This window comes from Electrophorus electricus, chromosome 22 (assembly GCF_041902795.1).
Source record: "Electrophorus electricus isolate QZ-2024a chromosome 22, ASM4190279v1, whole genome shotgun sequence".
NCBI classification, from domain to species: domain Eukaryota; kingdom Metazoa; phylum Chordata; class Actinopteri; order Gymnotiformes; family Gymnotidae; genus Electrophorus; species Electrophorus electricus.
In genome coordinates this window covers 17955124-17980905 of record NC_137518.1, presented here as the reverse complement: position 1 = coordinate 17980905, position 25782 = coordinate 17955124, and the positions used below count along the sequence as shown (strand labels likewise).

General features: G+C 42.9%; 4 protein-coding genes across 14 annotated transcripts; 1 reads left to right on the top strand and 3 right to left on the bottom strand.

Moving 5' to 3' along the window:
* Window positions 1-523: 523 nt before the first annotated feature.
* Window positions 524-7389, bottom strand: prkar2ab (protein kinase, cAMP-dependent, regulatory, type II, alpha, B). Of its 3 annotated transcripts, XR_004775397.2 has the most exons (11): window positions 6288-7389; window positions 5933-5968; window positions 5488-5627; window positions 5054-5160; window positions 4713-4866; window positions 3288-3389; window positions 3029-3103; window positions 2855-2920; window positions 2478-2625; window positions 945-1570; window positions 524-691 (listed from the first exon to the last, which is right to left on the bottom strand). XR_004775397.2 is itself a non-coding variant. In XM_035520638.2 (10 exons), the coding sequence occupies exons 1-10, from the start codon at window positions 6556-6558 to the stop codon at window positions 1446-1448; spliced, it is 1224 nt and encodes a 407-aa protein (XP_035376531.1). In that variant the 5' UTR covers window positions 6559-7389; the 3' UTR covers window positions 524-1445. The 3 variants fall into 3 exon arrangements, 2 of the variants coding, with proteins under 2 accessions (XP_035376531.1, XP_035376532.1); XM_035520638.2 differs by having other exon boundaries at window positions 524-1570; XM_035520639.2 differs by having other exon boundaries at window positions 524-1570; window positions 5054-5154.
* Window positions 7390-7545: 156 nt separating this feature from the next.
* Window positions 7546-13736, bottom strand: slc25a20 (solute carrier family 25 member 20). 2 transcript variants are annotated; one of them, XM_081705042.1, is made up of 9 exons: window positions 13297-13736; window positions 12715-12799; window positions 12408-12535; window positions 12131-12221; window positions 10023-10140; window positions 9278-9350; window positions 8906-9015; window positions 8664-8788; window positions 7546-8276 (listed from the first exon to the last, which is right to left on the bottom strand). In XM_081705042.1, the coding sequence occupies exons 2-9, from the start codon at window positions 12748-12750 to the stop codon at window positions 8214-8216; spliced, it is 744 nt and encodes a 247-aa protein (XP_081561168.1). In that variant the 5' UTR covers window positions 12751-12799; window positions 13297-13736; the 3' UTR covers window positions 7546-8213. The 2 variants fall into 2 exon arrangements, with proteins under 2 accessions (XP_081561168.1, XP_026874566.3); XM_027018765.3 differs by having other exon boundaries at window positions 12707-12799; window positions 13297-13719.
* A 444-nt stretch (window positions 13737-14180) lies between these two features.
* On the bottom strand, window positions 14181-22492 carry nckipsd (NCK interacting protein with SH3 domain). Of its 2 annotated transcripts, none has more exons than XM_027018759.3 (13): window positions 22170-22492; window positions 20443-20555; window positions 19864-20065; window positions 19667-19742; window positions 18496-19067; window positions 18026-18196; window positions 17803-17889; window positions 17477-17615; window positions 16914-16994; window positions 16419-16547; window positions 16194-16286; window positions 15855-16027; window positions 14181-15630 (listed from the first exon to the last, which is right to left on the bottom strand). In XM_027018759.3, exons 1-13 carry the CDS (start codon window positions 22338-22340, stop codon window positions 15412-15414), a joined length of 2226 nt encoding a protein of 741 aa, XP_026874560.2. In that variant the 5' UTR covers window positions 22341-22492; the 3' UTR covers window positions 14181-15411. The 2 variants fall into 2 exon arrangements, with proteins under 2 accessions (XP_026874560.2, XP_026874559.2); XM_027018758.3 differs by having other exon boundaries at window positions 18496-19070; window positions 22170-22491.
* ndufaf3 (NADH:ubiquinone oxidoreductase complex assembly factor) lies at window positions 21404-25470 on the top strand. Of its 7 annotated transcripts, none has more exons than XM_081705043.1 (7): window positions 21497-21523; window positions 23311-23330; window positions 23440-23635; window positions 23771-23837; window positions 24115-24215; window positions 24507-24637; window positions 24896-25470. In XM_081705043.1, exons 1-6 carry the CDS (start codon window positions 21512-21514, stop codon window positions 24594-24596), a joined length of 486 nt encoding a protein of 161 aa, XP_081561169.1. In that variant the 5' UTR covers window positions 21497-21511; the 3' UTR covers window positions 24597-24637; window positions 24896-25470. The 7 variants fall into 7 exon arrangements, 6 of the variants coding, with proteins under 6 accessions (XP_035376540.1, XP_081561169.1, XP_035376539.1 ...); XM_081705044.1 differs by lacking the exon at window positions 21497-21523 and adding an exon at window positions 22515-22630; XM_035520647.2 differs by lacking the exon at window positions 23311-23330 and having other exon boundaries at window positions 21404-21523.
* Window positions 25471-25782: the final 312 nt, after the last annotated feature.

The following is a 25782-nucleotide window of genomic DNA, read 5'->3' as shown; positions in this document are numbered from 1 at the left end:
AATAAATTGCCTACATTTGCCCAATATTGATCCAATGCATAGCCAAGCAGTATTACTAGATAAGGTACATATGAACCACTAACAGCAGCAACAAAAACTAATCCCTGTTGTACCAATAGTACAGCCAAGAAAGGTGCTCAAAATAGATGAAAAAGATGAAGGGCAGCAGGAGGGCTTTGAGTAGACAAAGCATCAAAGACTTAATTACTTAACAGACACAAGCCATGGTGAGAGGCAATTTCATGATGGCAATCTTTCAAAGGAGTTCAAGAAAACGGTAACTGGAGCCTCTGTTCTGTTACTGAACATATATTATGTATTATAGGATTTTCTATTTTTCCACCTTGAGCTCCAGTCTAGTAACAACTGAATTTTCACCCTCTTGCCTTTTCAAGTTTTATGACTAGTGTGTAGTTCAGTGTATGACATTACTTCAGATAAATAAATGCATCAGTAAATAACATTCATTGTGTTCAGTATATGACTACATTAAAGCATTTATAGATAGGAGAAAAACAGTCACAACTGTTCTCACTTTATTAGTGAAGTGTGGAAAAACAAGGTTGTAGAAATTCAAATGTCAAGTGTGGCATTTTGAGATAAACGCTTCATTTTGAGACAAATGGTCATCAGTTTTCATTTAGCTCACAGTACATAAAGATTTGCCAAGTTAGAGCAGAAATACTGTTTCCTGAAATGTAAGCAATTGAGAACACTAGTTAGCTCCATGTCATGCCAATCAAATAATTTCATACCAAGTTATTGAAAAAGGTGTCAATTTTCCTCTAACTGACCTCATGATCAATACTGGGCCCCACCTTTTGCATTATTGCTATATGAGACATATCTACTTCTTGATGTCTCTGTTCACATCTAAAACGTACAATGTGACTAACCCAGAAAGTGAAATGTAATGCAAAAGATCTGTTCTGTTTGACCCTCACCTGAGAATGTTCCATAATAAGGGCCCAAGCTAAAAGAAAAAACAAAAAAACTTTATATTCATGAAGCATGATCAGTTTGTTCTGAGCACTCTTACTAGATAAGTCTGATGTTTCTAGCAAATGTGCTGTTCTACTCACTTCCTGGTCCCATTCACCAAGTTATGAAAACACTCGTTCACTGATGGGTGTGTTACAGTGATTTGATAATAATGCATTCCTGCAACTTGACCTCCAATTTAATTACAATATGCCAAGCAGATAGCACAAAAAAATAAAGCTTTATCAAGTGAATAAAACAGACTGAAAGTATAAACAGGAAAAGAAAGATCAAAATAAATCAGGTTAAAATACAAAGAGAACATTTGCATAGTACAGATGAAAGGCTGAATGCTGAAATGCTCCAATAATTTGGAGAGTATGAGATTATGTGCAGCTCCTGCTGCCCCCTGGTGGCCACAGCCATGTAACGTTTTAAATGCACAAAACACAGGACTGCAGGCCTCAGTGTTTCAGATCCTCACTTGATCCAAACAGCATCACCAGTTGCTCCTTGTAGGAAGTGATATTCCTCTTCATGATCTCTATACAGGGACCCAGCAAACGCTCAAATGCCTGAACATCGATCACTAAAAGAGAGGAGAAAATAAATGAAGATTTTATTTAAACTGGCCTATCTAGACATGTTTCAAGAAGGAAAGTGCTTCTGGGCTGTGTGTGTATTTGTGTAGATTTCAGAGAAAGTCGAAACTCCCAGCTGCTCTGCTCTTGGAATCCATCCATTCATCCGGAAGGATAATCCACTTCCCTTTACTCACTTCTACTTAGGAAAATGTTAGACTTTCTAAGGCAATTCTGTTTAATGGTCAAATGACAGTTTTAGCCTTATACTCACCAGTGCTGTGAAGCTGAGATTAAAGAGGTCACCAAGAACTAGCAGAAACTATTTTGCTAATTAATATACTTGAGAAGATTATCCAATTAGACTTTTCAAACTCTATTGAATCCAGTCCTTGGGTATTGTTAGGGGTGGACCTTTAGGATTTAAAAAAAGCTTTGAATGTTTTGTTTGATTAAATCCCAAATTTATTTAAATGACCCTCTTTCCTCACCCACTTTTCTCACTTTGAAGATTCTATTACCTATTAGAAAGTTCTACAATCAGTCTTCTCTCCCATGACCTCTTCTCATTTAACCGTAGGCAAAAGATGAATATGAAACACTGTTTTTCCATGGCAATGCAAAGACAAAATATGGACCATGGTGATGTAGAGCAAAATGCTTCATGCAGCATGACAACAAATTATGGAAAACAAAAATCTAAAACTCTGATTGGACCTGTGGAGACTGTATTTGTTGTGTATATCTCTAAGCAATAAGCATTAAGTGGCTTAAAAAAAGGCTTCTCCTCATGGTGGATGCCCCATCCAGTAGTGTCCTGTTCCAAATTTCATAAATTCCAATTCATTACAGTCCCTTTTGAAGTACATGCGATGAGTGAACATCATTCCGTAAGGAAATGGGACACAGTCTCACCTAAGCACTTGGTCTCTCCCACTGCATAGACTGATGCAGCTCTAGGGTTGTTAGTGACTAGCGCTAGCTCTCCAAAATACTGCCCCCTGGTGGCGCGGGCTATCTCCACCTCCTCAGTTTCCCTCGGGCTACTTTGCCCTGCTTTAATCTGGGCAGAAGTGAGACAAACAAACAATTACAGGATACACAGACATTCTGCGAGGTAAAAGGAATGAATTTCTCACACTTGCATTAGAAACACAAACAAAAACAAAGCATCCATTCACTTCAGCAGCACAGTCAGGTATTAAAATGTTTAATATAAATGCAAACATTTCTTATTTTGCAACTATAATCTCTTTCACTGAATGTGAGGAAAGACATAAATCATGATTTACTTTGCTCTTGATCATGATCTTTACTTCTCCAGACTCCACAATGTAGAAACAGTCTGCCTCATCACCCTGGTAATGAAAAAAGCTGTCCTGATTTCAGAAGGCCATAAACTAATGCTTCCACTTTAGATCAAGAAAGAACATACGAAAAACAACTTAAACGTAAAAGAGGTTAACCTGTTTAATGATCTGTTCTCCATCGTGGAAGGTTTTCACTCCTAAAACGTCAACAATCTTCATCCTCTCAGACAGCTGGGGAACACAGACAAACGCGATTATAAAGAGGATCAACCCAACACCAGTGATTAATGTTAGCAGCAAGAAGCTCAGAAGACCCAGCGAACACCACGTCGCATTGCAGAGTCCGATGGTGCTAGGCGTCTTCCACATTTGCATGCATGCACCGGGAGTGAAAGCCAACAAAAACCACGAGTACCTCAAGGCACTCCAGGAGAGGCAGAGACTCGATGAAAGCCTCATATGTTTTCCTCTTCTTTGCATTATTTTTCACAATCAGCCTGTGGAACGTTGCCCTGTCCTGGACATGGAACGCAGAAATGACTCCTACATACAGTATACACTCACAACCACCATATCACATGATTGTACACTGCCTGGCCGCAAAAAAGTCAGCGCCTAGATTTAACTAAGCAAATAGGTAAGAGCCTCCTATTGGATAATTACTGCATGGGTGATTATGTTTCAGCTGACAACAAGTTATTGATCCCCAACTGATGCAGTAAGTAGCTTCTCATTTGTTAAACAACCATGTCGAAAGACACACCCTGTGGTTGTGGAAAAGATGTTAATCTGTTTCAGAAGGGTCAAATTATTGGCATGCATCAAGCAGAGAAAACCTCTAAGGAGATTGCTGAAACTACTAAAATCGGGTTAAGAACTGTCCAATGCATTATTAAAAAGTGGAAGGACAGAGGGGAAACATCATCTTCCAGGAAGGAATGTGGTCGGAAAAAATGTTGAATGATCATGATGGGCGATCACTTAAACGTGTGGTGAAATCAAATTGTAGAAAAACAACAGTAGAACTCAGGGATATGTTTAATAGTGAAAGTAAGCATTTCCACATGCATAATGCAAAGGGAACTCAAGGGATTGGGACTAAACAGCTGTGTAGCCTTAAGAAAACCACTTGTCAGTGAAGCTAACCCGCAAAAATGGCTTCAATTTCCTAGGGAGCATAAAGATTGGAATCTGCAGCAATGGAAGAAGGTCATGTGGTCTGATGAGTCCAGATTAACCCTGTTCCAGAGTGATGGGCACATCAGGGTAAGAAGAGAGGCGGCTGAAATGATGCACCCATCATGCCTAGTGCCTACAGTACAAGCCTGTGGGGGCAGTGCTATGATCTGGGGTTGCTACAGGAATGTTATGTACCCAAAGAATCAGCTGACTACCTGAATATACTGAATGACCAGGTTATTCCATCAATGGAATTTTTCTTCCCTGATGGCATGGGCATATTCCAAGATGACAATGCCAGGATTCATCGCGCTCAAATTGTGAAAGAGTGGTTCAGGGAGCATGAGACATCATTTTCACACATGGATTAGCCACCACAGAGTCCAGACCTGAACCCCATTGAGAATCTTTGGGGTGTGCTGGAGAAGACTTTGCGCAGTGGTCCAAATCTCCCATCATCAATACAAAATCTTGGGGAAAAATGTATGCAACTCTGGGCAGAAATAAATGTTGTGACATTGCACAAGCTTGTGGAAAGGATGCCACAGTGAATGCATGCCGTAATCAAATCTAAAGGCGGGCCAACGAAATATTAGAGCGCGTCACCTTTTTTTGGGCCAGCAAGTGTAAATATAAGACACTGGATTAAAGTTAAAACCACCAATGCCCACAGCGCCCCTGGCTGGCTGGCGATGATGGTGGCAGCACGCGGAGTTCTGTACATGAGGGCCAGCTCCCCAAAGCAGCCTTTGTTATGGTATTTTCCCACACAGCAATTCACTCCGTCCTGCTTTACCTCAATGTCATACACTCCTCTGAGGCAGACAGAAAACACAAGAGAATATTCCAGAATATATCCATAAAAAGCCAATATGTCTGATACAGGGGACAGACAAGTAGAATAAAAATACAATTTTTACGTCACTAAAACAAATAACAATATAGATGATATGGGCTTGAAAGATGTAAAGATGTATATCAAAATTGATTGCAGGCACAAACCTGTCAATCACATAGAAATTGTCTCCATCATCTCCTTGCTCTATGATGTGTTCTTGCGCTTTCACATGCACCTCAAACATGGCATCCAAGATCTCTGAAAACTGCTCCTGAGAAAAACAGCCCCCCCCCCCCCCCCCCAAAAAAAAAACCCCAAAACAATTGCACATTGTTTCTATAAGGAAAACATTGGCAACATATCCATCTCCGCATTTGAAACAGAAAAGCTGTAATTATATGCATTTTATATAGGACATAAAATGGTTGCAGAAACAGACACGGAAACTTTACATCCCAAAGAAGGTCGCCACCTCGCCAATAAGGTTTTCCTGAGATCTCCAAACTGGTGTACACACTCGTATGTTTATGCACCCCCTAATACAGGTGGACAAATGAAGGGCACAGTACTACACAGTGAGTGCACCCATGTGAATTACCGCATCCAGAGTTTTGAACAGTAGAATGTCCTTGCAGGCTTCCTGTAGCCGGCTGCGCTGCTGGTCTGTTTTGGGGTAGATGACCTTTGGCTGCAGGACATCATCCTCATCATCATCTGGATTATAGGGCTCTGCGCAAACTACCAGAACGCGAGAGCCACTTTAGCATCACCCAAATTCAGAGAAAGGCAGCCCTCAAGCAAAGCAGTCCTTAGGATACATAAAGATACAAGTTAAAGGGAACTTGTTATCACTATAATAATACAGATATCTCTAGAATTACATACATCACAGTAATAATATGGGAATTTGTGCAATAGCAATCTGGGAATCTGTGTTTTTTGTTTTACTCGGGTACATCTACAATAACTAATCCACCCCAACTACACATTTATCCAAAATAGCAACGCACCAGTGGATAATACATCAGTCATTATTCACCCACCTGATACCCTGCGACTGCTTTTACTAGTTGATGGACCTACACAGAGCGATAAAAAGACATTTCATTAATGTATTTTTCCTCATTAATCTGTGTCTGATCCAAGTTAATGTTTCCCCCAAAACAATGAATAATTCATGGTTAATTGCATTTGATGCGAAAAGTCTAAAGACTTGTCTGAGAATATCAGTTAGATATCGATTACAGTTTTATAGCCAGACTTCATACTGATAGTTATAGAGGAAAGAAGCAATTATCCCAAGACATTAATACATATATAGGCCATTATACATCAGTCATCAGAAAGTTTACTTTTTTAAAATAAAAAACCTTAAGTTGGCCTAGGTTTTCCACCTACGTTTGAACGTGAAATCATCAGGAAAATAATCTTCCTTGTCGTCTTCCTCCTCATTGGAGTCTGATGGCACTGTGTCCTCATCAAACGCGACTGCTCTCTTCACACGAGACCTGCTGGCGTTGCGAGCACTCGACTCTGCGCCGCGCTGTTCTTTTAGGCTGCTGAAGTACTGAACAGCGAACTCCAGAAGGTCAGGAGGTCGCTGCACCAGCACCTCGGCTGTGTAGCCTTTCAGCAGGTCCGTCAAACCAGCCGGGATCTCCACACTCATATTAACACTGGAGTTAAAATACGTTTTAAATGCAGCACCACTTGCCAAACACGAGCTTTATGGGTATAATAAAAAACATCTGAATTGCTGATTCGTCACGCACGTCATGGATGACAACTTCGTGTTTAGAGCACAGAGCCCCCGGTTAATTCTCTAGTGAGCTTTCCAAAAGAGGCACCACACAGTGGGAAATGATGTTAATCATCTAGGAGTGGAGGCACATCATTGTCAAGATCGATAAATACTGTACCTCTGTGTATCATTAGCACAAACAGGACATTTAAGTTAAAGAAAAAAACCCACAGATGAATTTTTCAAATATAAACCAATCTTTAGAGAAATATTTACAAAATGGTCCTTTAAATGGGCAACAGCAAATTCTGAGCGATTTTTGCTTTGCATTCCTGATGTTCTAAATATTGCTGTGGTTCCTGCAACGGTTTGCTTCCATATTTGGGGAGTTATGCAGAGGAAAATACTGACCCCAGCCAGGGTCTCTTCACTAAATTAGACATCAATTCGCATCTTAAAAATCACAGCCCATCACATTTCCATGGACTCTTTTTGATGTTAAAGGAAACGACTCTTTTTGATGTTAAAGGAAACGACTCTGTAACTCATTCACAAGGCCCTTCCAACATAACATAGGAGCATGTAGGGAACTACACATGGCCATTAACTTAACCAAAAGAACCAAATAAAACTGGCTGGGTTGCTCACTTAAGCAGAACTACATAGGGTGACTGAGATGTATAGCAGACTGGCTATGGTGACCTAGGTTCTGCTTTATGTCTTTAAAAATAAAGGTGAAGACTACATGGACTGCTGATTCTAGATCAGTATCGTACATCTGGAGCCTGATGTCATGTCATGTACACCACGCACCACTGAAATGTCCTCAAGGATTCACTCAGAACCCACTTCACTGAACATTCGTCCATTTGAGTTTTCAGTTCAGTCAAATGATCAATATTCATTCAAAATGTCTTTGAGGCCTAAACAATCTGTTTTATTGTACATAATGGAAAAAATACATTTTAGTGAATGCCTGTGGCTATAATAAATCCCTATGGCCTAGTGCGAGCACACACAAAGGCATATGCCCACAAATGAAAATGAATCAGAGCTGAGATGCACAAGTGCCAAGAGTTATCGTGCATCTGTCCTTCTGTCAGCAGTATGGATTAGCTGTCTGGTTATTTCTTTGCCACCAAGTGTGATCATTATGTGGACACTGCTCCTTAGTGCACTTCTGAATTGAACAAAGCAAGGTACATCAAACAGAAAACAAAATTACACAGAGTGCTTCATGCACTCCAGAAAGCTGACTGACGTGTCTTTATGTACAATGTACTTAAAAGGGTGTTCTGACAACATTGGCAAAACAGAGAGGTTGACAGCAAAAAACCAGAAGGGTGCGTTTCCCTGGAGAACAGACACTGAATTCACAGCCAGATATAAGGCACATCACTACTCCTCTTCAAAATTGCTAAAATGATAAGGAAGTAGAACTAAGATGACTGGCTAATGTCCGGACCCTCATACGCATGTGTGTGTGTTAGGCCTCTGCTGCGTCTGTAAGCCCTTAACAGTCCCAGTATGAGGTCATGAGTCCCAGTATGTGTGTGTCACGATCCCTTGACCTTTCATGTGGCTCATAGGTTTGGTGCAATCCAGTTTAAGAACTTCATGGCCACCTCGAAACCCAAGAAACATGCCTAGATGTGGGGAACAGAGAGAAAGAACGACACAGACAGACAGATACAGAGAGACAGATAAGCAGACAGAGAGGGAGGGAGGGAGGGAGGGAAAGAGGTACAAAGAGTAAAAGAACAATTTGAATTTAAATTAAGAGTGAGAGACACTCTGATCACTGCCTAGGGAACACTTGCTAATGAGGGCAATGATGAGAATGTGTGTACCCTGCAATTTAGTTTTCCCTCCTTTAACACCTGATCCATCTCACAAAATACTTTTTAGGCTGGAGCAGGTATGTAGTCAGTTATAAGTGTAGTTTTGTGTACACGTATATATGTGTGTGTGTGTGTGTGTGTGTGTGTGTGTGAGAAAGAGAGAGAGAGAGAGAGAGAGAGAGCGAGACTTACAGCATTAGCAGGAAATGCCCGGAGCATGACTGCGTTAAAACCTTTATAAAGTGAGGTCACACCCTCCTCTCGGATCAGCTCCCTCAGAACATCCCGGAAACCATTAGGGTATTTTCCCGCTGGTGCTTAAGACAAACGGAAAATAACACAGCACATGTTATAATAGCACATGTTAAAATAACACAGCACAACTAGAGCCTGAATTCTTAGCACTAGTGAATGTTCTACAGTCAGGGGCTCACCTGTCTGGAAGCGAGATTTGAGCACGTCGGGGGGAATAGCGACAGCCCAGTTAAAGATTCCTGCCATACCACCAGCAAACAGCACACTAGGCACACTCAGTTCATTTGGGCTTCAGAGAGAAGGAACGCAAAAATTATGCATCATGCAGTCAAAACACAACACTTCCTCAGAGCTATAGCCTCTTCCACACTCCAACTAACACTTGCTAAATATATTCACAGTGTCTGACTGTCTGACTTCTACTAAAAAAAGCACACAATATTAACAAAAAATATGTAGTGGACAAGAATGGACTAGATATGATAAAATGACCAAACCAAGTGCATAAACAATAAACAAATCACTTAATACAGAGGGAGGGGAGTTTTTACTTCTTGCCCTCGGGAGTGAGGATGCTCTTCAGCCACTCGTAAGTCATGAAATACATCCCACTGGCTGGCACATCTGCGACACAGAGGTACAGTTGTCAATCATTTATACAGGGGGACAACAGGCAATCAACCACATAGAGGGAGAGCAGTCAATCATCCACACAGGGAGACAGCAGGCAATCATCCACAGAGGGGCAGCTGTCAATCATCCATTTGGGGGATAACTGTCAGTCACAGAGTGATGGTTGATAATCAACCACATAAAGGGCCAGCAACAACTGTCAATCACAGCTAAACCACACCCACAGCTCATTATGTTGATATACTTTCGTGGTACCTTTAATGTTATATTGTGGATGACTATTGTGTGAATGGTTTGGGTTGTAAACCAGACAAAGTTAGCTTACTACTCAGAATTTTGGATACATTACTAAATCATGGTTCTAAAAGTGCTAACATTATTAAAAAGGTCCTCTGTAGATGGTTTGTAGATATGTAACTAACTTGGGCCTAAATATTTACAAACAATTACCAACCCTAGTCAACACATACAAAAAATAGAGCCAGAATTATGCCCGAGGCCCTTTATGTCCAAACCATAAGCTTAACCCATTCACGGCCCAAATAAACCTGGATGCTAAAATCTTGTTGAGTCTGAAGGAGTGTGGTTATATTGGAGAGCACCGCTGTGTGAACAGAAAGGTGCAGCCGGAGAGAGCCGGGGACAGAAGGATCTGGAACACACCTCTCATCAGGGTCAGAGCGGTGCCTTTGTACACGCCCCTAATTCCACCCTCCCTGTAGATCTGCTTCACACAGTCCAAGGGTCCGGCATACTTCATCTCTCCTGAGGCCGCCTGGATCTGTGCGGGATTGAAAACACATGCACACGCACGACACGCACACAAACAATGTATGTTAATAAACTTTGAATTAAGGTTTTTACTCTTGAAACATAATAAATTTATAATGGATATTACAATGCAATAAAAACACAATGTTGTATCTAACTGGTTCCAGTTCTGGGTTGATGCATTTTCTGGACACAGACAGAAGTAATTCCTGAACTATGCAGGGTTTGCATGGAGAATCACCATTCACAATGCACTCTACACATACAGGAGCTTTTGGTTAGTTCCATGAACTCAGATGTTAAGTGACTGATGATTGTTCTGTCTCGTCATCTCAAGGCTTGACTACTGCAACTCACTACTTTTTGGTCTTCCTCCATGAGCCACCAGGTCTCTACAGTCGATGCAGAACGCAGCAACATGGCTGATCTTCAATCGTCCAAAGTTCAATCATATTACTCCACTGCTGTGCTCTAGTAGCTGCTCGCATCAGAATTAAAACCCTAGATTCAAGAAAGGACCATAACCCCCCCTACCTGGTGGAAACGGTCAAAGCCTGAGTCGTACCTCGAGTGTGGCTCAGCTTGAAACGTCATCTCATGGAATATGAGCAAGGCTCTTCTCTGCCATAGCTCCCAGATAGTGGAACAAACTTCCAATGGCTGTCTGAACAGTAGTCCCTTGCTGTCTTGAAAAGCAGACTGAAGTCTCATCTGTAGTCTGTGGTATTGCACTACTGATGATTAACTGAAACCTCTTACCACTTATTGTTGCTTGGTATTGCACTTATGCTCATTTTGTAATTCTTTCTATATCAGCATTGACTCCTGTATCTAGCAGTATCCTAGTTCAGTGAGATCTTGGACTCTAACCTATTGTACTAACCATGATGCATTCTATAAGCAGATGACAAAGCACTTTTGTAAGTTGCTCTGCATAAGGCATCTTACTAAATGCCAAAAACCTAAGACTGTTGCTTTTATGGTTTCCTGCAAAAAGTTGCCAGGTTTTTATATATGTATGTATGTGTGTGTATGTATGTTGTATTTATAAGCATTTGCATTCACAGTGTAAATGTATGTTAAAAGCATCCAATGCCTGCCCCTTGTTGAACACCATAAAAAGTCCAATAAGGGTTTACACTACCTACTCAGGGTACCAGACTCTGGTACACTCAGTAAACTATTTTGGAAAACAGTAGTGGTGATAGCAATGATGGATTAGCTACAGCCTTCAACGGTCAAATTTATGGCTGTTGCATAGTTATGGAAGAGGTGTTCTTAACACTGTCTACGCAGTGTATGCATTCTCTGCACTAACCTCCTTTAATTCAAACTAGAAGACAGAATAAGGTGTGTATGACTGCTATGATGTGTGACTGTGTACCTAACAATCACACTGGAGTTCACAGGTGATCTCAGTTCCTACAATATGCCGAACCAGGATGTTTTGACGAACAGACCTGTATCTGTAACTGTACCTGGGTCTGTATCCAAGCGTGTGCCTGTACCTGTAACTGTACCTGGGCCTGTATCCAAGTGTGTGCCTGCACCTGTAACTGTATCCAAGTGTGTGCCTGTACCTGGGCCTGTATCCAAGTGTGTGCCTGTACCCGTAACTGTACATGGAGTGTGTGCCTGTACCCGTAACTGTACATGGAGTGTGTGCCTGTACCCGTAACTGTACATGGAGTGTGTGCCTGTACCCGTAACTGTACATGGAGTGTGTGCCTGTACCCGTAACTGTACATGGAGTGTGTGCCTGTACCCGTAACTGTACATGGAGTGTGTGCCTGTACCCGTAACTGTACATGGAGTGTGTGCCTGTACCCGTAACTGTACATGGAGTGTGTGCCTGTACCCGTAACTGTACATGGAGTGTGTGCCTGTACCCGTAACTGTACATGGAGTGTGTGCCTGTACCTGTAACTGTACATGGAGTGTGTGCCTGTACCTGTAACTGTACATGGGCCTGTATCATTGTTTTTGCATGTGACACCTACCTGCAGGAGACATTTGATTCTCTCTCCAGGTGCCATGATGGCTGTAGTGAACACACCAGAGAGCATGCCAGCCATAAAAAGCTGAGGATATCTGAAAAATGCACACACACACACACACACACAAATAAATACACATACCCAGGAAGGCAGCACATGTCACCTTAGCAAAGTCTCCAAAAATCCTAAATAACCAAATACTCGAAAATGCCACTCAAGTAGAGCAGTGGTGTGCTTATGCTGAGGACAGTCTCCCATGTTCGGCAGTGAGAGTGCTCACGTGAGGATGTCATCTGGGTTTTTCTGCTGCAGTTTCTTGCCGAGGCCAAAACCGAAGAAGCAAACAGCAAACATAGGCGTGACTCCGATGATTGGAGCTGCCATGCCCTTATACAGCCCCCGTACACCCTGCGAGGAGGAGAGAGTTGGGGAGAAGGATGGAGGGCAAAGTGATGGAAGGAGAAAAAGAGAAACAGAGAGAGAGCAGGAAAGTGAATTAGAGAATGAGAGACCTTTTCTCTCTGAAGGAGAGAAAGTCTTGTAAGGTGTATCCTGATCATTGTAGGCTGAAAAACCCACCTCCCTACCGAGGGTTTTTCTGAAGCAGTCAAATGTTCCAGCATATAGAGGATGCTCACCCGGACCTGGTTTGGGTTGGGTCTGTATGCGAACCTGTGCAGGGAAACACATCCTTAGTCTTCATGAAACAAGTTAATATTCACCCTGGACAGATTTGACAGATCTCAAGTATCAGAGGAAAAGATTGCATGCATGCTTCCAGCAGAGCTGTCACGTGGTATGAATAGCGTGACTGCAGGATAAAAATCTGGGTCAAAGGTTCAAAGTACATATACTATAAACTGGGTAGTGCACAATCGGCACCCACTCCACATATTAGAACATCATTTCAATTACAAAAACCAAATTTGTTAACTTCTCCGACAGGATGACTCAAGTTACTAATGTAAGCTAGATAGGTAGCTGGTTAAATACATTGTAACCCGGAGCTAAAACAGCTAGCTGTCCCAGCTAACTTTCTGTAAATTAACTAAAGTCCAGCAGCAGTGGCCGTATGTTTCGTGCCATTACGAAGTGTAATGTTGGATGTCTACCCGATGACTTAATTAAAAACAATTTTTTAAAATGAGTTAAATAATCCATTAGGATACCTTTATTGTGTCAAGTGGATGTCCAGCGAAAACCAGACACACACCTCCAAATCCCCCGGCAAAGAAGTTCTTAGTAGGACTGATGGGTTGCGGTTGTTTTGACATGGCTGAGTAGCCGTTGGAAGGACAGGTGACAAGTTAGCAGCGTCGAAACAAAATCCCCTCCAAGGTATGTGCGGATGTTTACGGGCTAGCTAGCAAAAGATCGCTAGGTTAGCTATGTCAGCTAAAGAGACTTCGCTGTCCAAACGGGGACCTCTCACCTAAATATCCATCCGGACAGATTTTACTGTTACACTGTGCTCTGACGCGAAGTAGCGTCCCTATAAATTGTCCGTGTAAGCATTATGCTACAAATAAAATGACAAAAACCGCCAATACCGTTTTGAATCACATTACTACAGCCGCTGAACGTTTGAACGTCATTATCTGGTTTTCATTAACATATGGCTTTCCCATCCCGTTTTGTTCTCAATATGCTCTATTATGTGGACCCTTAAGGGCAAACTTGGGAATCGTGGACACCCTCATACATTTACTGCCCTTCCTGGAGAACTGCATTATTCATCGTGTGCTATGAATAGGCTTCTATCCGAGATCACCATCATTAGGTACTGCCCATTTCGAGCAGTAATGTAATTTTACAATAGCTCATGTGAAAGAAAATGCAGGCAACCACCAGCTGCTGTCCCAGTATCACACTTTGACCAAGGGCGCTGTCAAGGAAGGGCCTTGAAATTATAATAATAGAATTCCTGAAAATCAGTCATAGTTTTTTTGGAAAGTTTCAATGGACCCAATGTCCACCCCTGTGAAAAATGTCTGGGGACACCACTGATGGGAAGGAGAACATTATTTACAACCTCACACTCGAAGCCACAGACTAGTGTTCATTAGGATGACTGGCATTTTATTAGCTTTGTAAACTTTAAGAAAATACTTTTTGTTACCATTTTCCTGCTGAAACTTCTCAAATGTAATTTAATTGGGAAAAATATATATATATGTTGACAGTTGTTCTGTTCACAAATTCTCAAAAAACACTCACCTTTAAGGTGGCAAAACCACAACACAGGTCCATGTACACATATACACAGTTTAACACTTTAAATCTCTCACACATGCTTATTTAACCAGACCATTCTGAGTTCATTCATTCTGTGCATCTGCGCATTTGTCTACTGTATACATGAGTGCGGGTGTCTGTATTAACTAAAATGGTGTCTGTAACCCGGCACTTGTAACTGCTGATTAAGTGCCAAATCAGTGGTTACAGAGGCTAAGACACTGGAATACAGAGAAGTGAGAGAGGGAAGGAAGAAAGGAGGGGGGGAGGGGATGGACGCGAGCAATCGAGTACCACAGCAGAGAGGTAGAAACTGAGACATCAGATGATCAATATGTGGTAAACAAATTAAAAAAACAAACAAACCGAAGGGTATTAACACAATGACCACATGTCTGGTTCATCCCTCGTTTTTCTTAACACTGGCATTCAAAACACTTTTCAACGCAGACTATCAGCATAAAGCTTGCTTCAGTATGCAGTTGAGCACGGATTAGCAGTAAGGTGGGGTGTTTTTCAGTGCAGTATCTGGCACTAGCATGTACTCGGTAACAGATTCCACCTATATGCTGCATGCGAGCGTCAGCCAGAGAGCTCAGCAGTTAAATGAGTCGAGTAATTGAGTCGAGTACCATACAAAAGCACAAGCAGCAGACCAATACAGATGAGTCAGAAAGAAGTGTGCACTATCATTATGATTTAAACCAAAGACCAGGATCCCAAATTTACAAGAGCACACTACAGCATGGCCCCTTTTAGGGAGAATGCTGCCATTTCATCACCAAGATCCAGAGAGTGTTGAACAGAATATTCCCTAAAGCAGGGGGAAGATGCTGCACAGTTCTAAGTCTACAAGTACTACATTTTCAACTACTTAGGCTTCAAAAGAGTCCCATGGAGCACCACCCTGAGCTATCAAATCTAGAATCTACCTTCTTCTCATTTTAACTGAAACAAAGACTATGGTATTTTGCAGACTGTTCTTGATCCCTCTTTCCAAGGGAACTCACTCACTGGAGTATGCTCCATCAGCATGAAGCCCCAAGCCATTAGTTCCTGCTGCTCTCAAGAAACTCTTTATAAATCTGCTGGACTATAAGCTTGTCCATCTGTCTGGCCGAGGCTGAGCCTTTGTCCTCTCTGGGGTCGTCCTCCTCTCCCAGAATCCTTTGCAGTGTAGCCTGCAGATCAGACAAACGGTGCTTGTGCTGCATGTAATCAGTGGAGCACATAATGGCGTGCATCAAAGAGAGGTACTCCATCCTCAGCTAGGGAGAGAGAGAGAGAGAGAGTACATGTTTGTGTGCATCAAAAGCACACACTGCCTTTAGTCAGCTGACTGTCATCAGAGCATATCCACAAGAGGTTTCTAATTACACTATGCGTTCAAGTAAATACCACTGTGTTTGTAGGCCTGGTGACAGTTCAGTTTCAGTAACTTTATAAACAATAACAATGACAAAGTACATAATTTTGGTGTGTGCGATACTACCTTATCGCCAGGAGAGAGATCCGATATCTGCCGTACAGCAATGTCAATCATCACCATCATATCAGTGTGGTAGAAGATGGTTGCAGAGTCACGACTGGCAAAAACGTCCTGCAGGAACTTCAGTACTGAGTGGGGGGCAGGGGGCGTATGTTTAAAGATGCACACAGGGTCCTCTGCATGAAAGATGTAGAGGGAGAGTGAAAAACATGTCCAAGAACAATAGCAGCAGTCATAAATGTGGAAATATGCATGTATCTGTGTCCAAAGGTGTGTGTGCAGTCTCATGTGTGCATGTAGGTGTGGGAACAAGTATATGCATGTTGTGCGTCTAACTGGAACCTCCTCTGTTAAGCAACAGTAGAATCTTCTCTGAGAGTATCTTCACATTGTGTCTCTTGATCAAAGTCTGCATCACCATGTTATTTTCTGGCACTGAGAGACCACAAACAAACAAACAAACAAAAACACACATATACACACACTCAAATCACTTCACTTGAAGCAAATAAGAAAAATCAGAAAATATAGACAGATTCATGTTTAATACATTTTCTTTTTCTGTACCTGTAAGGTGCAAGTTGAAAGCCAAGAGTAGGTTGACACACAGGTCTGGCAGCTGCTCACTGCTGTCTGAAGGAAGACCATCCTCAATCACGTCTAACAGGAACTGCACAAAGCCGGTGTTCAGGTGGTCTGTGAGCAGAGGGAGATCACCATCATTCAGTCATTTAAAGAAGCATAGCCCTCTCTTATATCATCATCCACAGTAGAGGTACAGAATACCACTGCTGATTGCCACACCATCAATGTCAGCGACGGGTGTGGGCTATGATACCGCCAGGCGGCCCAAACCTAAACAAGAGCAACTGAGGGTTAAGGGCCTTGCTCAGGGGCCCCAACAGCGGCAACTCGGCAGTGGCGGGGAGTGAACCAGCAACGTCCCAATCACAAGCAAAGTACCTTAACCACCAAGCCACCTTTACCCCTTAGGGTTTAGTATCAGTATATGTGTGGCGACGTTTGTGTACGTGTGTATATCCAGCCCCATGGCAGTCCTACCGTAATGGTGGTAGGGCACCTGTTCTCCCATAGAGAAGATCATGGCCAAAACCAGCGCAGTGTAACACATCTTCTGATGCTCTGCAGAGAAAATAACCACAAGCTCAATACACCTTAAGTCAGCTCAAGTTACTAAAAGAATCACACAGTTCAAATGTCAATTAAAAAGCTTAAAAGCTTAGTGCAAAATGTTAATGTATATAGGAATCCAGTTCCTTGGTAAGTGGATTGTGCTAAGGTTGTGTTATAGATACTCCTCTATTTCTGGGCCAGTGAGTTGTGTCACAGACTGCTCCTGGGTCAGTGGGTTGTGCTGCTTACTTACACACCTGTGGGATTCTGTTTCATCACTGGACTGTGATGAATGCGTTAAACTGTTCTTGGGTTAGTGAGTTGTGCTAAACAGTGTTAACTCATTGATTCAGGAATAGCTTATGTTGCAGACACTATTCTGTTTTGTGATCAGTAGGTTTAGTTGAAGTTGCCTCTCTGTTCATGTGTAAGGGTTGTGTTCCAGATATTAAACTGTTCCAGTGTCAGTGGGTTGTACTGAAGGGGCTCACCCTGCATGTCGTTCTGCAGGTCTCTGGCCAGCTCCATGGGCAAGATGGAGTTAAGGAGGGTGGAGATGAGTGCAGAGTCAAGGCCGCACATCGCCCCAAACACCTGGAGCAGGAGCAGCCGCAGAGACACCCTGTGTTCCTGCAAAACACACTCAGCAATCAGTTACCACTATGTTGATAACACACACTCAGCAATCACTGTATTCATAATACACTCACGCAGTTATCACTACAATTATAAAACACTCACTAGTTATCACTATTGTGGGTGTGCATGTAACTGTAGTGCTATGTAGGACTGAATGTGTGTCTTGTTGATAGTTCACCATCTGGTAGTAGGAGACAAGAGAGAGGACCGGTTCTGACTGCTTGGCCCTACACATCCTTTTACACACCTCCGGGTCTGCGTCAGTCTGAAACACACACACAGACACACACACAGACACACACAATGAAGAACTGAAACTGAAGAACTGAAAGAGACTGGCGGAAATGTGTGGAAGTGTGTGTGTGAGAGACAGAATGTGCGTGGAGTGCAGGGTCTCTCACTAGTATCTGCAGGAGTTCCTGCAGGTAGCATGCTATGAGAGCATGGTCCTCATACAAAGCCCAGCTACGCTGCTGCGCATCATCACGATGGCGTGCCAGATCAGCAAAGATCACCTCCAACCGTTGCTCGTCGTGACACAGCTGTCCCCGTGGCAACGCTGCACTCATGTCCTGAATTGAGGTGTAAGGATATTATCACAATCATGACAAAACACAAAAAACTCAAAAATTCCTTCCAAATAGCTTTTAGAATGTAATAATTCTTGAATTTCCCTATGCTTCTTAAATGTTGTGTAGTGTATAGCTAATATATTAATTGGTAGTCCAAAACCACCCTGAAATATAGACTTCAGTCTAATTCTACCATATCAAAGTTAATTTATGGAACTGCTAATACTGTGTTAAATAAATCCAAAGTGTTGGGGGAAATGATTGGGTGTGAAAGGAGTGTTTAGCTGCCGTATGCTAACCTTGCTCTCGACCAATGAAAGCAGCACTTGCTCCAGGTCAGCTGCTGCTTTAGGAATAGTAGCCTGTAGGTGCCCAACCACCACGCCCACAGCAACACGGGACATGTCATAACTAAGGCCTGTGTTTTTCCTTACTAGCTCAATCAACTCTGCCCCGGTTGTCGTGGGGACAGATGCTGAACGGGTGGGACTACTATTGGAGCTGATAGAAATGGGTGGCGGGGCTGATGGCCACTCAGCTTCTGATTGGTCCTCAGTGGCAGGCTGTGGTGTGATTGGCTGAGGCTGGGGTTGAGGGGCTGGACCCTTTCTAGAGGGTGCTGGTTGTGGTGGGAGAGATGAGGAGGAGTCCGGTGGGGGAGGGGGCGGGGCCTTGGCACGGCTTGGCACAGGAGGTGGGGTGCTGCCAGCACTAGGAAGGCTGACATCCGAAGAAATGATGGAGCGAGTGGAACCTGACTGTGAGGATACGGAGGAGGCGGAGCTGACAGAGGCGGATGGTGCTCTATAAGCGGTCAGATCCGGGCTGTGGGTGAGACCAGTGGAGGTCACTTTGACCAGCTCCTCAGGATCTGCTGTGAAAGGACGAGAAGGGGAGAGAGAGAGTGAGAGAGAGCAGGAGACACTTGCAGTTTGTAGTGTTTAACAAAGGTGAAAGTGTCATAACAGTAGAAGGTGACGAGACATAATACAGTGCAGTGTATACTGAATAACGCATACTATGACCTGCATAGTACCAGTAGTGTGATTCAGCACAGACAGTAGGAGGTCAGTACAGTCCCTGCAGTGAAGAGACTCATTGTAGAGTCAAGCTTGACTACAACAACAGAGCTAGGCTTCCTATTATCGGGCTAGAAGTAAACAGATCAAAGTCTAAGATGGCGATGTGTGTGTTCAGTTGAGGTGCAAGACTGCGCATTTTGAGCTGAGCAAACCCGTGCTGCCAGTAGTAGGAGTGTTTTAGTATGTATGCAAATCAGAGATCATCATTCCAAGTATTGCCAGCTGTACACCTGGCACGTTTGCTTTTCCCAGGAAACATAAGATCATGAAGGTCATTAACTGAGTTTCTGGCCAGTTAGTGTAGGGAAAAGGCAAAGAAAAGGCGAGAAAGCAGGGTGCCTGTTATGCATCTGCAGTAGGAGGAGCAACTCAGTGGAGGCATTCACACCTGGGCGCCGGTTCTCCCTGTGCTTCTCTGGAGGGGGCGGGGTTATGGGAACTGCTTGACGGGGCTGAGGGGGCACCTGCAATTTGGAAATTATTTAAATCCCCAACCATTACATCATCAGATAACTAATAAATCCCACAAGAGCTGAGTGAGATGTGTTAAATCAATGGATTATACAGCACACGTATCTGCAATACCTGATAAAGTCCTGGCACATTCTCAGTGTTATCTGGAATTGACTCGCTGTCCTGGCAGCTGTAAGCTCGGCTAAGACCATTGAGGGGCTGGGGGGTACGACTTAGCGACAGTTCACTGCTGGAGGATGAGATGCTCTGTTTGTGAGTGGAAGGAGTCGGACTACGTCGAGAGAGTGTCTCTTTCCTGTGGTGGATCAGCTTCCTGTGAAGGCAGGATGGAAAACTGCTTAACACACAAACACACTCTTATATACACAGAAGCTACCAGAATTCTTTAATATAGTTCTAATCATTTTTCTTTTTTAATCTTCTACCAGAATTGAGCTAGTCTTAGCATATTGGCCTTCTCTTGTTGTCTGCTTCCTACCTGCAATACACCAGAGCTAGAGAGGGCTAGAGAGAACACAAGAGCTCTCACAAAATGGATGAAGCGAATTACAACCGCAGTGAATGGTGGGACAGAGCGGAATCTTTTTGGCTAAGCTCATGAGCTTTAAAGAAACTGCAGGAGGTCTGTGTGTGTGTGTGTGTGTGTGTGTGATCTGCTGCTCTCTTCTTAACTTCTTAACTGCTACTCACTGCAGCACTTCTCTTTGTTCCAAGTTGTATTTGCCTCCATTTTTCATGGCCACGTTATGGATGCCCTCGATGGCTCTGTCAATGGACTGCAACACTTCATCGTGCTCTGGAGCCTAGAAAAAGATAGAGACAGAGAGGGACTTTGATGAACTCACCAATTTATGTTTATTTCTGAAAAAACAGGTACCCATACTTCAAATATCTTATGTGATAGAGGGTGTGTCTGCGTGAAGGAAAGAAATGTGAGTAAACTTGCTTATTTCAACAAAACCCAACAACACGGTTTAGCCAAAAACGCTCGTTTCAGGGGCAAAAATATTACCCTAGTCGGAGGAAAATCGTGGCCATAATCTAGCAGTACGGCACCTCAGCAAGATACAATAAACAGTGAACACCCAGTGAGAGAGAACCAAGCACAGCGTTAAACACACACGCTCACTACTGTATTCAGCCTCATCTATTTACTCTTATTTATACGCAAGTGTGCATTATGGAACATAACAGAGTATCACATCTAAACTGGTGCTATGCAGTGAGCGCACACTGATGTGCCACCACTGATCTTTATAGATGAGTGGGTGCCCACGAGCGGCTCTAGTTAGCACAGCGCGTGGGACATGAAGGGACATGGGGATATTTTTGCTGTTTTGCTCGTTTGCTTGGCCGGTATTTAACTCAGGGTGGTAACCTCCCGAACACAGCCTTGAAAAATCAGCATTCCCACTACACTGTCTGCGTGTGTTTTAATGAAGGGAAATGTTTTATCATAGTCAGGCAGACGGACATCATCCTTCTCGAATTAACTGGTAGCTGCTGTCCCCTGATCAGTATTATTGTAGTGTGTCAAATGCAAGTCAAAGCAAATATCCTGTAACAGATCACCTCATACTTCACCTACCGACTAACCACATAAAGCCCACGCTCTAAATGCTAAAGTTAGGCTGTTTGCAGCGGTGTGAAAATGCAAAACAAACAAATAAATAAATAAAATCGACTTAAGTTATTAGTGGCCAGCACACCTTTTCCTTCTGAAGAGTAGGATAGATTAATTTCATGATTTGTGTACACTATGCCAAGTTGGGTAAGTAAACATTGATTTATGTTAAGATTTCTAGATCAATTGGTTAGCTCTTTTAGCCAGTTGTCCTGCATAGTTATGTTTTTAATTCTGTGATGTAGGCTCATATCCCCGTATATCCCAGTTTATCCCAGTATCTTTTAGTGTCCACCCTACATGAGATCCGTAATGCGCGTGACCGGCCAGACAAATCACCGCATTCTGTGATCCGGTGGTGCCGGTTTACACGCCCTCCCTCTCCAGATGGCACGCACTGGTGTGCCAATCGAATTCTGTAATAAATGGATGATTGTAATTATCTAAGAAATTAATTGCATTATTTAACTAATCGATTCCCCTAATAATCGAAAGTAGATAAAGCTATGCGTCATCCTAGTCACTTCATTTTAATAACGTGTTAGATGATGACAGCGAGAATCTCCAGGCGCAGCGGGGTCTGCCTGGCAAAACGCCGTTTACCAGTCCAAAAATAACACGCGAAACTAAAGACAATTATTTTCGTACTTGATAATAACACAAGTCACGTAAAATGAAATCCGAAATGTAAGACAGGCCGGCTTTCTGCGTGTCAAGCTTTTTTTTGGTGCTTATCACAAAACGAGTGAGTGACCGTGCACGCCAGCTAGGGTAGGCAGGCCAGCGGGTTTACCTGGATCTTCTGGATGTATGAGGCGGGTATGTACCCGGTCTCACCGGAGCTGCACCGGGAGCCGAGCCACCAGTGCGTGTTACTGCGCTCCAGGATTAGGAAGCTCTCCCCGGCCGCGAAGGGAAGCGAGTTCGGCTCCTCGGATTTGAAAGCGTACAGGGCCCTGTACATAGTTTTCCTTCAGTCGAGTTCTTGTTCCGCCACTCAAACGATTTACAATCTACCAGCCTTACTCAAAGAAAAAAAAAAATTAAAAGAGATGAACCATGCGCAGAGAGAAACCATTAAAGCAAACAACTTATCCAGACCCCCGTCCCGTGAACGCGGCGGGGGCGCGCACGCAGGGTCTTAGACGCGGGCACGCGCCTCCGAGATCTAGGCGGAAATATTTCAACGGGACGTTGAATATTTTCGCCTTACAGCTTACTGCATAAAGTACAACGTGCCAAGAAACCAGGGAAGTACGTTGCCGGTTAACCGTTAATATTGACAACATCTTATGATTCTGTACATATTTTACAGCGTACACGTAGTTAGCCAGCTCGTTTTTTAAACTTAAACCATCTAATCTTAAAAGGAGGCTACGCGTGATTGTTTGATATTTTCCAAGCACGTAACATTTCTTCTCCAGTAGTGCAGAAGTGAAACCCTGTAACCTAATATGTTCATATTGGAAAGAAAGAGTACTTTCATTCTCTAGTCTGATGTAAATCTATTTAAAAAATACATTGAGCTAAGATATAATCGGATGTTGACACCGGAAACGAGTGCAACACAATATGCGTCCCTCCTTTGCGCTCTCTAGCTAACGTTGCTTGTAAAAGAAATGGCAGCTCAAACGTGTGTTAGATTATTTCTTCGCGAAAGTCAGCACGGTCTTCGACTTGGTTCAAGAATGCTTCCATATCTTGCAAGGTAGTGGAAATGTTAAACTATAGATAAAGTCTAGCGTGCTGTGAGTAATCCTCTCACATAATGATGACCTTTGTTCATAGTGGGAGGTTCATCGCTTGTTGAAAAATTTTAAAATAACGTAGACATATGACATGTAACTGATATAATCCAAAGTAAGAGGTCAATCTATATTGTACAGCTACATATATGAACACTTTTTTTTTTTTTTTTTTTTTTTTTTTTACAGTTGTCTATGTGGGTGGATAGGTCAGTGTACGTGAGAGAGAGAGAGTGAGAGAAATAGTGTGTGTGACATTGTGCATTATAAGACAGAGACTTGATTAAGTGGATTTTCTGGTGAAACTGGGCCCTCCAGTCCCTCATTTACACGCAGCCACAGACTGGGTCCGGAAGATGATGAGATGTATCAGAAGACATCAGTGACTGTGATGCAGAAGGAGTCAAACGGCAATCCCATTATCTACAGCTATAGCTCGCAAGGGTTCAACATTGATGGGAACAGGGTGATTGGACCCTGTGTCGTTCTGCCACCAGCTATTCTTCAGTGGAATGTGAGTAAACTACTGATTCACAAACTATACTTTTTCTCATCACTCATTCTTTAGGTACACTGTGTACACGGCTACAGAATTGTCCTTTATAACCTTGTATATCATATAGCTGTAATCTCACTTATGATCTCACAGGTGAACAGCTATAAAGACATTACGTTGGAGAGTTTGGCTCTCTTCTACTTGTTGGAGCCTCGTATAGGTAAAACCTCACAGGCACTTAAGTAGGCTACAAGCAGATCTTTATGGTCGAGTTTCTTCCCCTCCAGCCAGTCCACCATTCAGACACACCTGTGCCAGCTTACACAGGGCTTCTGCAGGATGCCACAGGAACCCAAAACAAACAAACAAATAAATAAAAACAAATAATAAAAAAGCTGAACTGGCTGGGGCTTGCGGACTACAAGGATAACATTTTTTTGCTTTATGGTGTTTAACTGTCCTCACATATAACTTTACTTTCCACTTTGTGTGTGTAGAGATGCTGGTTTTGGGGACAGGGGCTCATACTGAGCGTCTAGATCCTAGCATCCTCTCCTTTCTCAGGAGGAAGGGCATCGCTGTGGAGGTGCAGGATACGGTGCGGACCCTTCTCTTGGATACACAGGGGTTTACAGCTCCCCTTTGGGGTTCATTTGCTATTGAAGCACATTTGTTTATTTGTATATACAAAAACTTTTTATTTGTTTACACTCTTCTTGGGCACCAGAAGCATAGTAAGGGAACCTTTAATGTGGGGAGAGAAAAAAATTGTCACTTTTTGGATATATGGAATTTGGAAATGGTTAGGAATGACATATTTTACATCATTACAAGTAAGCAGTCTAATTATTGAGAACACATTCAGAATGTTTCCTGTTTTCCTCCTCAGCCAAATGCATGTGCCACCTTCAACTTCCTGTCCAGTGAGAGACGAGTCACAGCTGCTGGGTTGATCCCACCTCCTCCCTCTGCAGAGTGACATCAATCAGCTGATGTGTGTGACACACATGGAGACTCTGTGTGCGTGTGGTTTTTCTACTACAAGATTATAGGGTCTCTATGATCCATTCAGGGTCAGTTCTTCGCTGTGTGCCGTGGGACTGAAGAATCTGCATACTCAGCTTTCCACAGTTACTGTTTTGAAATGTGTGTGCAGTTGATCAGTGTGTCAACTGTTATGTAATGTAACATAAATGTTATAAACATGTATTTTTTAATAGCTGTGAGTCAAGAATCATTTTGCTGAATACAAGGTAACAGTTGCTTTTTTCCTGTTAGAAGAAAGACTGAGGAAGCTATCTGAAGGAAGACTCTGCGGCAGGGGGCGGAGGGGTGGCAGACGTATGCAGTACCACTGAGGAGATTAAACATGCTAAATCAGGTTTTACAGTGAGAAAACAAGAGAGAGCATGAGAGAGAATCAGAGTCAAAGAGAATGTGCATGTCAGCTTTATAATGTGTATTTGTGTATTATTGTGTTCGTGTGCATAATCTCAAGCAAGGTTGTGGCCAGTCTTCTTTGCAGTGATGCAGTGAACATAAGCCTCATTTAAAATTCCTCTGTAGGCCAGCCACACAGCTGCCTCCTGCCATTTCTACACTGATAACTCGCTCGCCCACCCCCCCGTCTCTCTCTCACACTCTCTTTTTCTCTCTCACTCACTCACTCTCTCGCTCTCTTTTGCTCTCTCTCTCTCTCTCTCTCTCTGAGTGTGTCCTATATTCTATATATATATATGAGTGTGTCCTATAGTCACACAGCTGTGGTGTTTTCATGTCCTTTGTGAAACTTATCTTTCTTGATCCCTGTCATAGTATGGGCCACTGGTCAATATTAAACACCATACACATTCTCCATGCTTCCAGTGCTCATGAATGGCTCACACAAGAGGCTTTATTAGAGTTATTGGTTCATATAGTTTTAAACATTGACTGCAGTTCATTTGTTGATCTTAAATAATGGTTTGGCAGTTTGTTTGATGGTGCTTTCAGAGATGTCTAATCCTACTCCTAAACAACATAATTTGCAGACATTCAAATCTAATCTGCAACATTTGGCTATAAAATTCAGATTAGATGGTCATTAGATTAGAGTTGGAACCTAACGCATCAGGGTGGAGAATCTCCAGGAGCAGGTTGGCGCTTTGCTGGTATCTTGGTTGCTA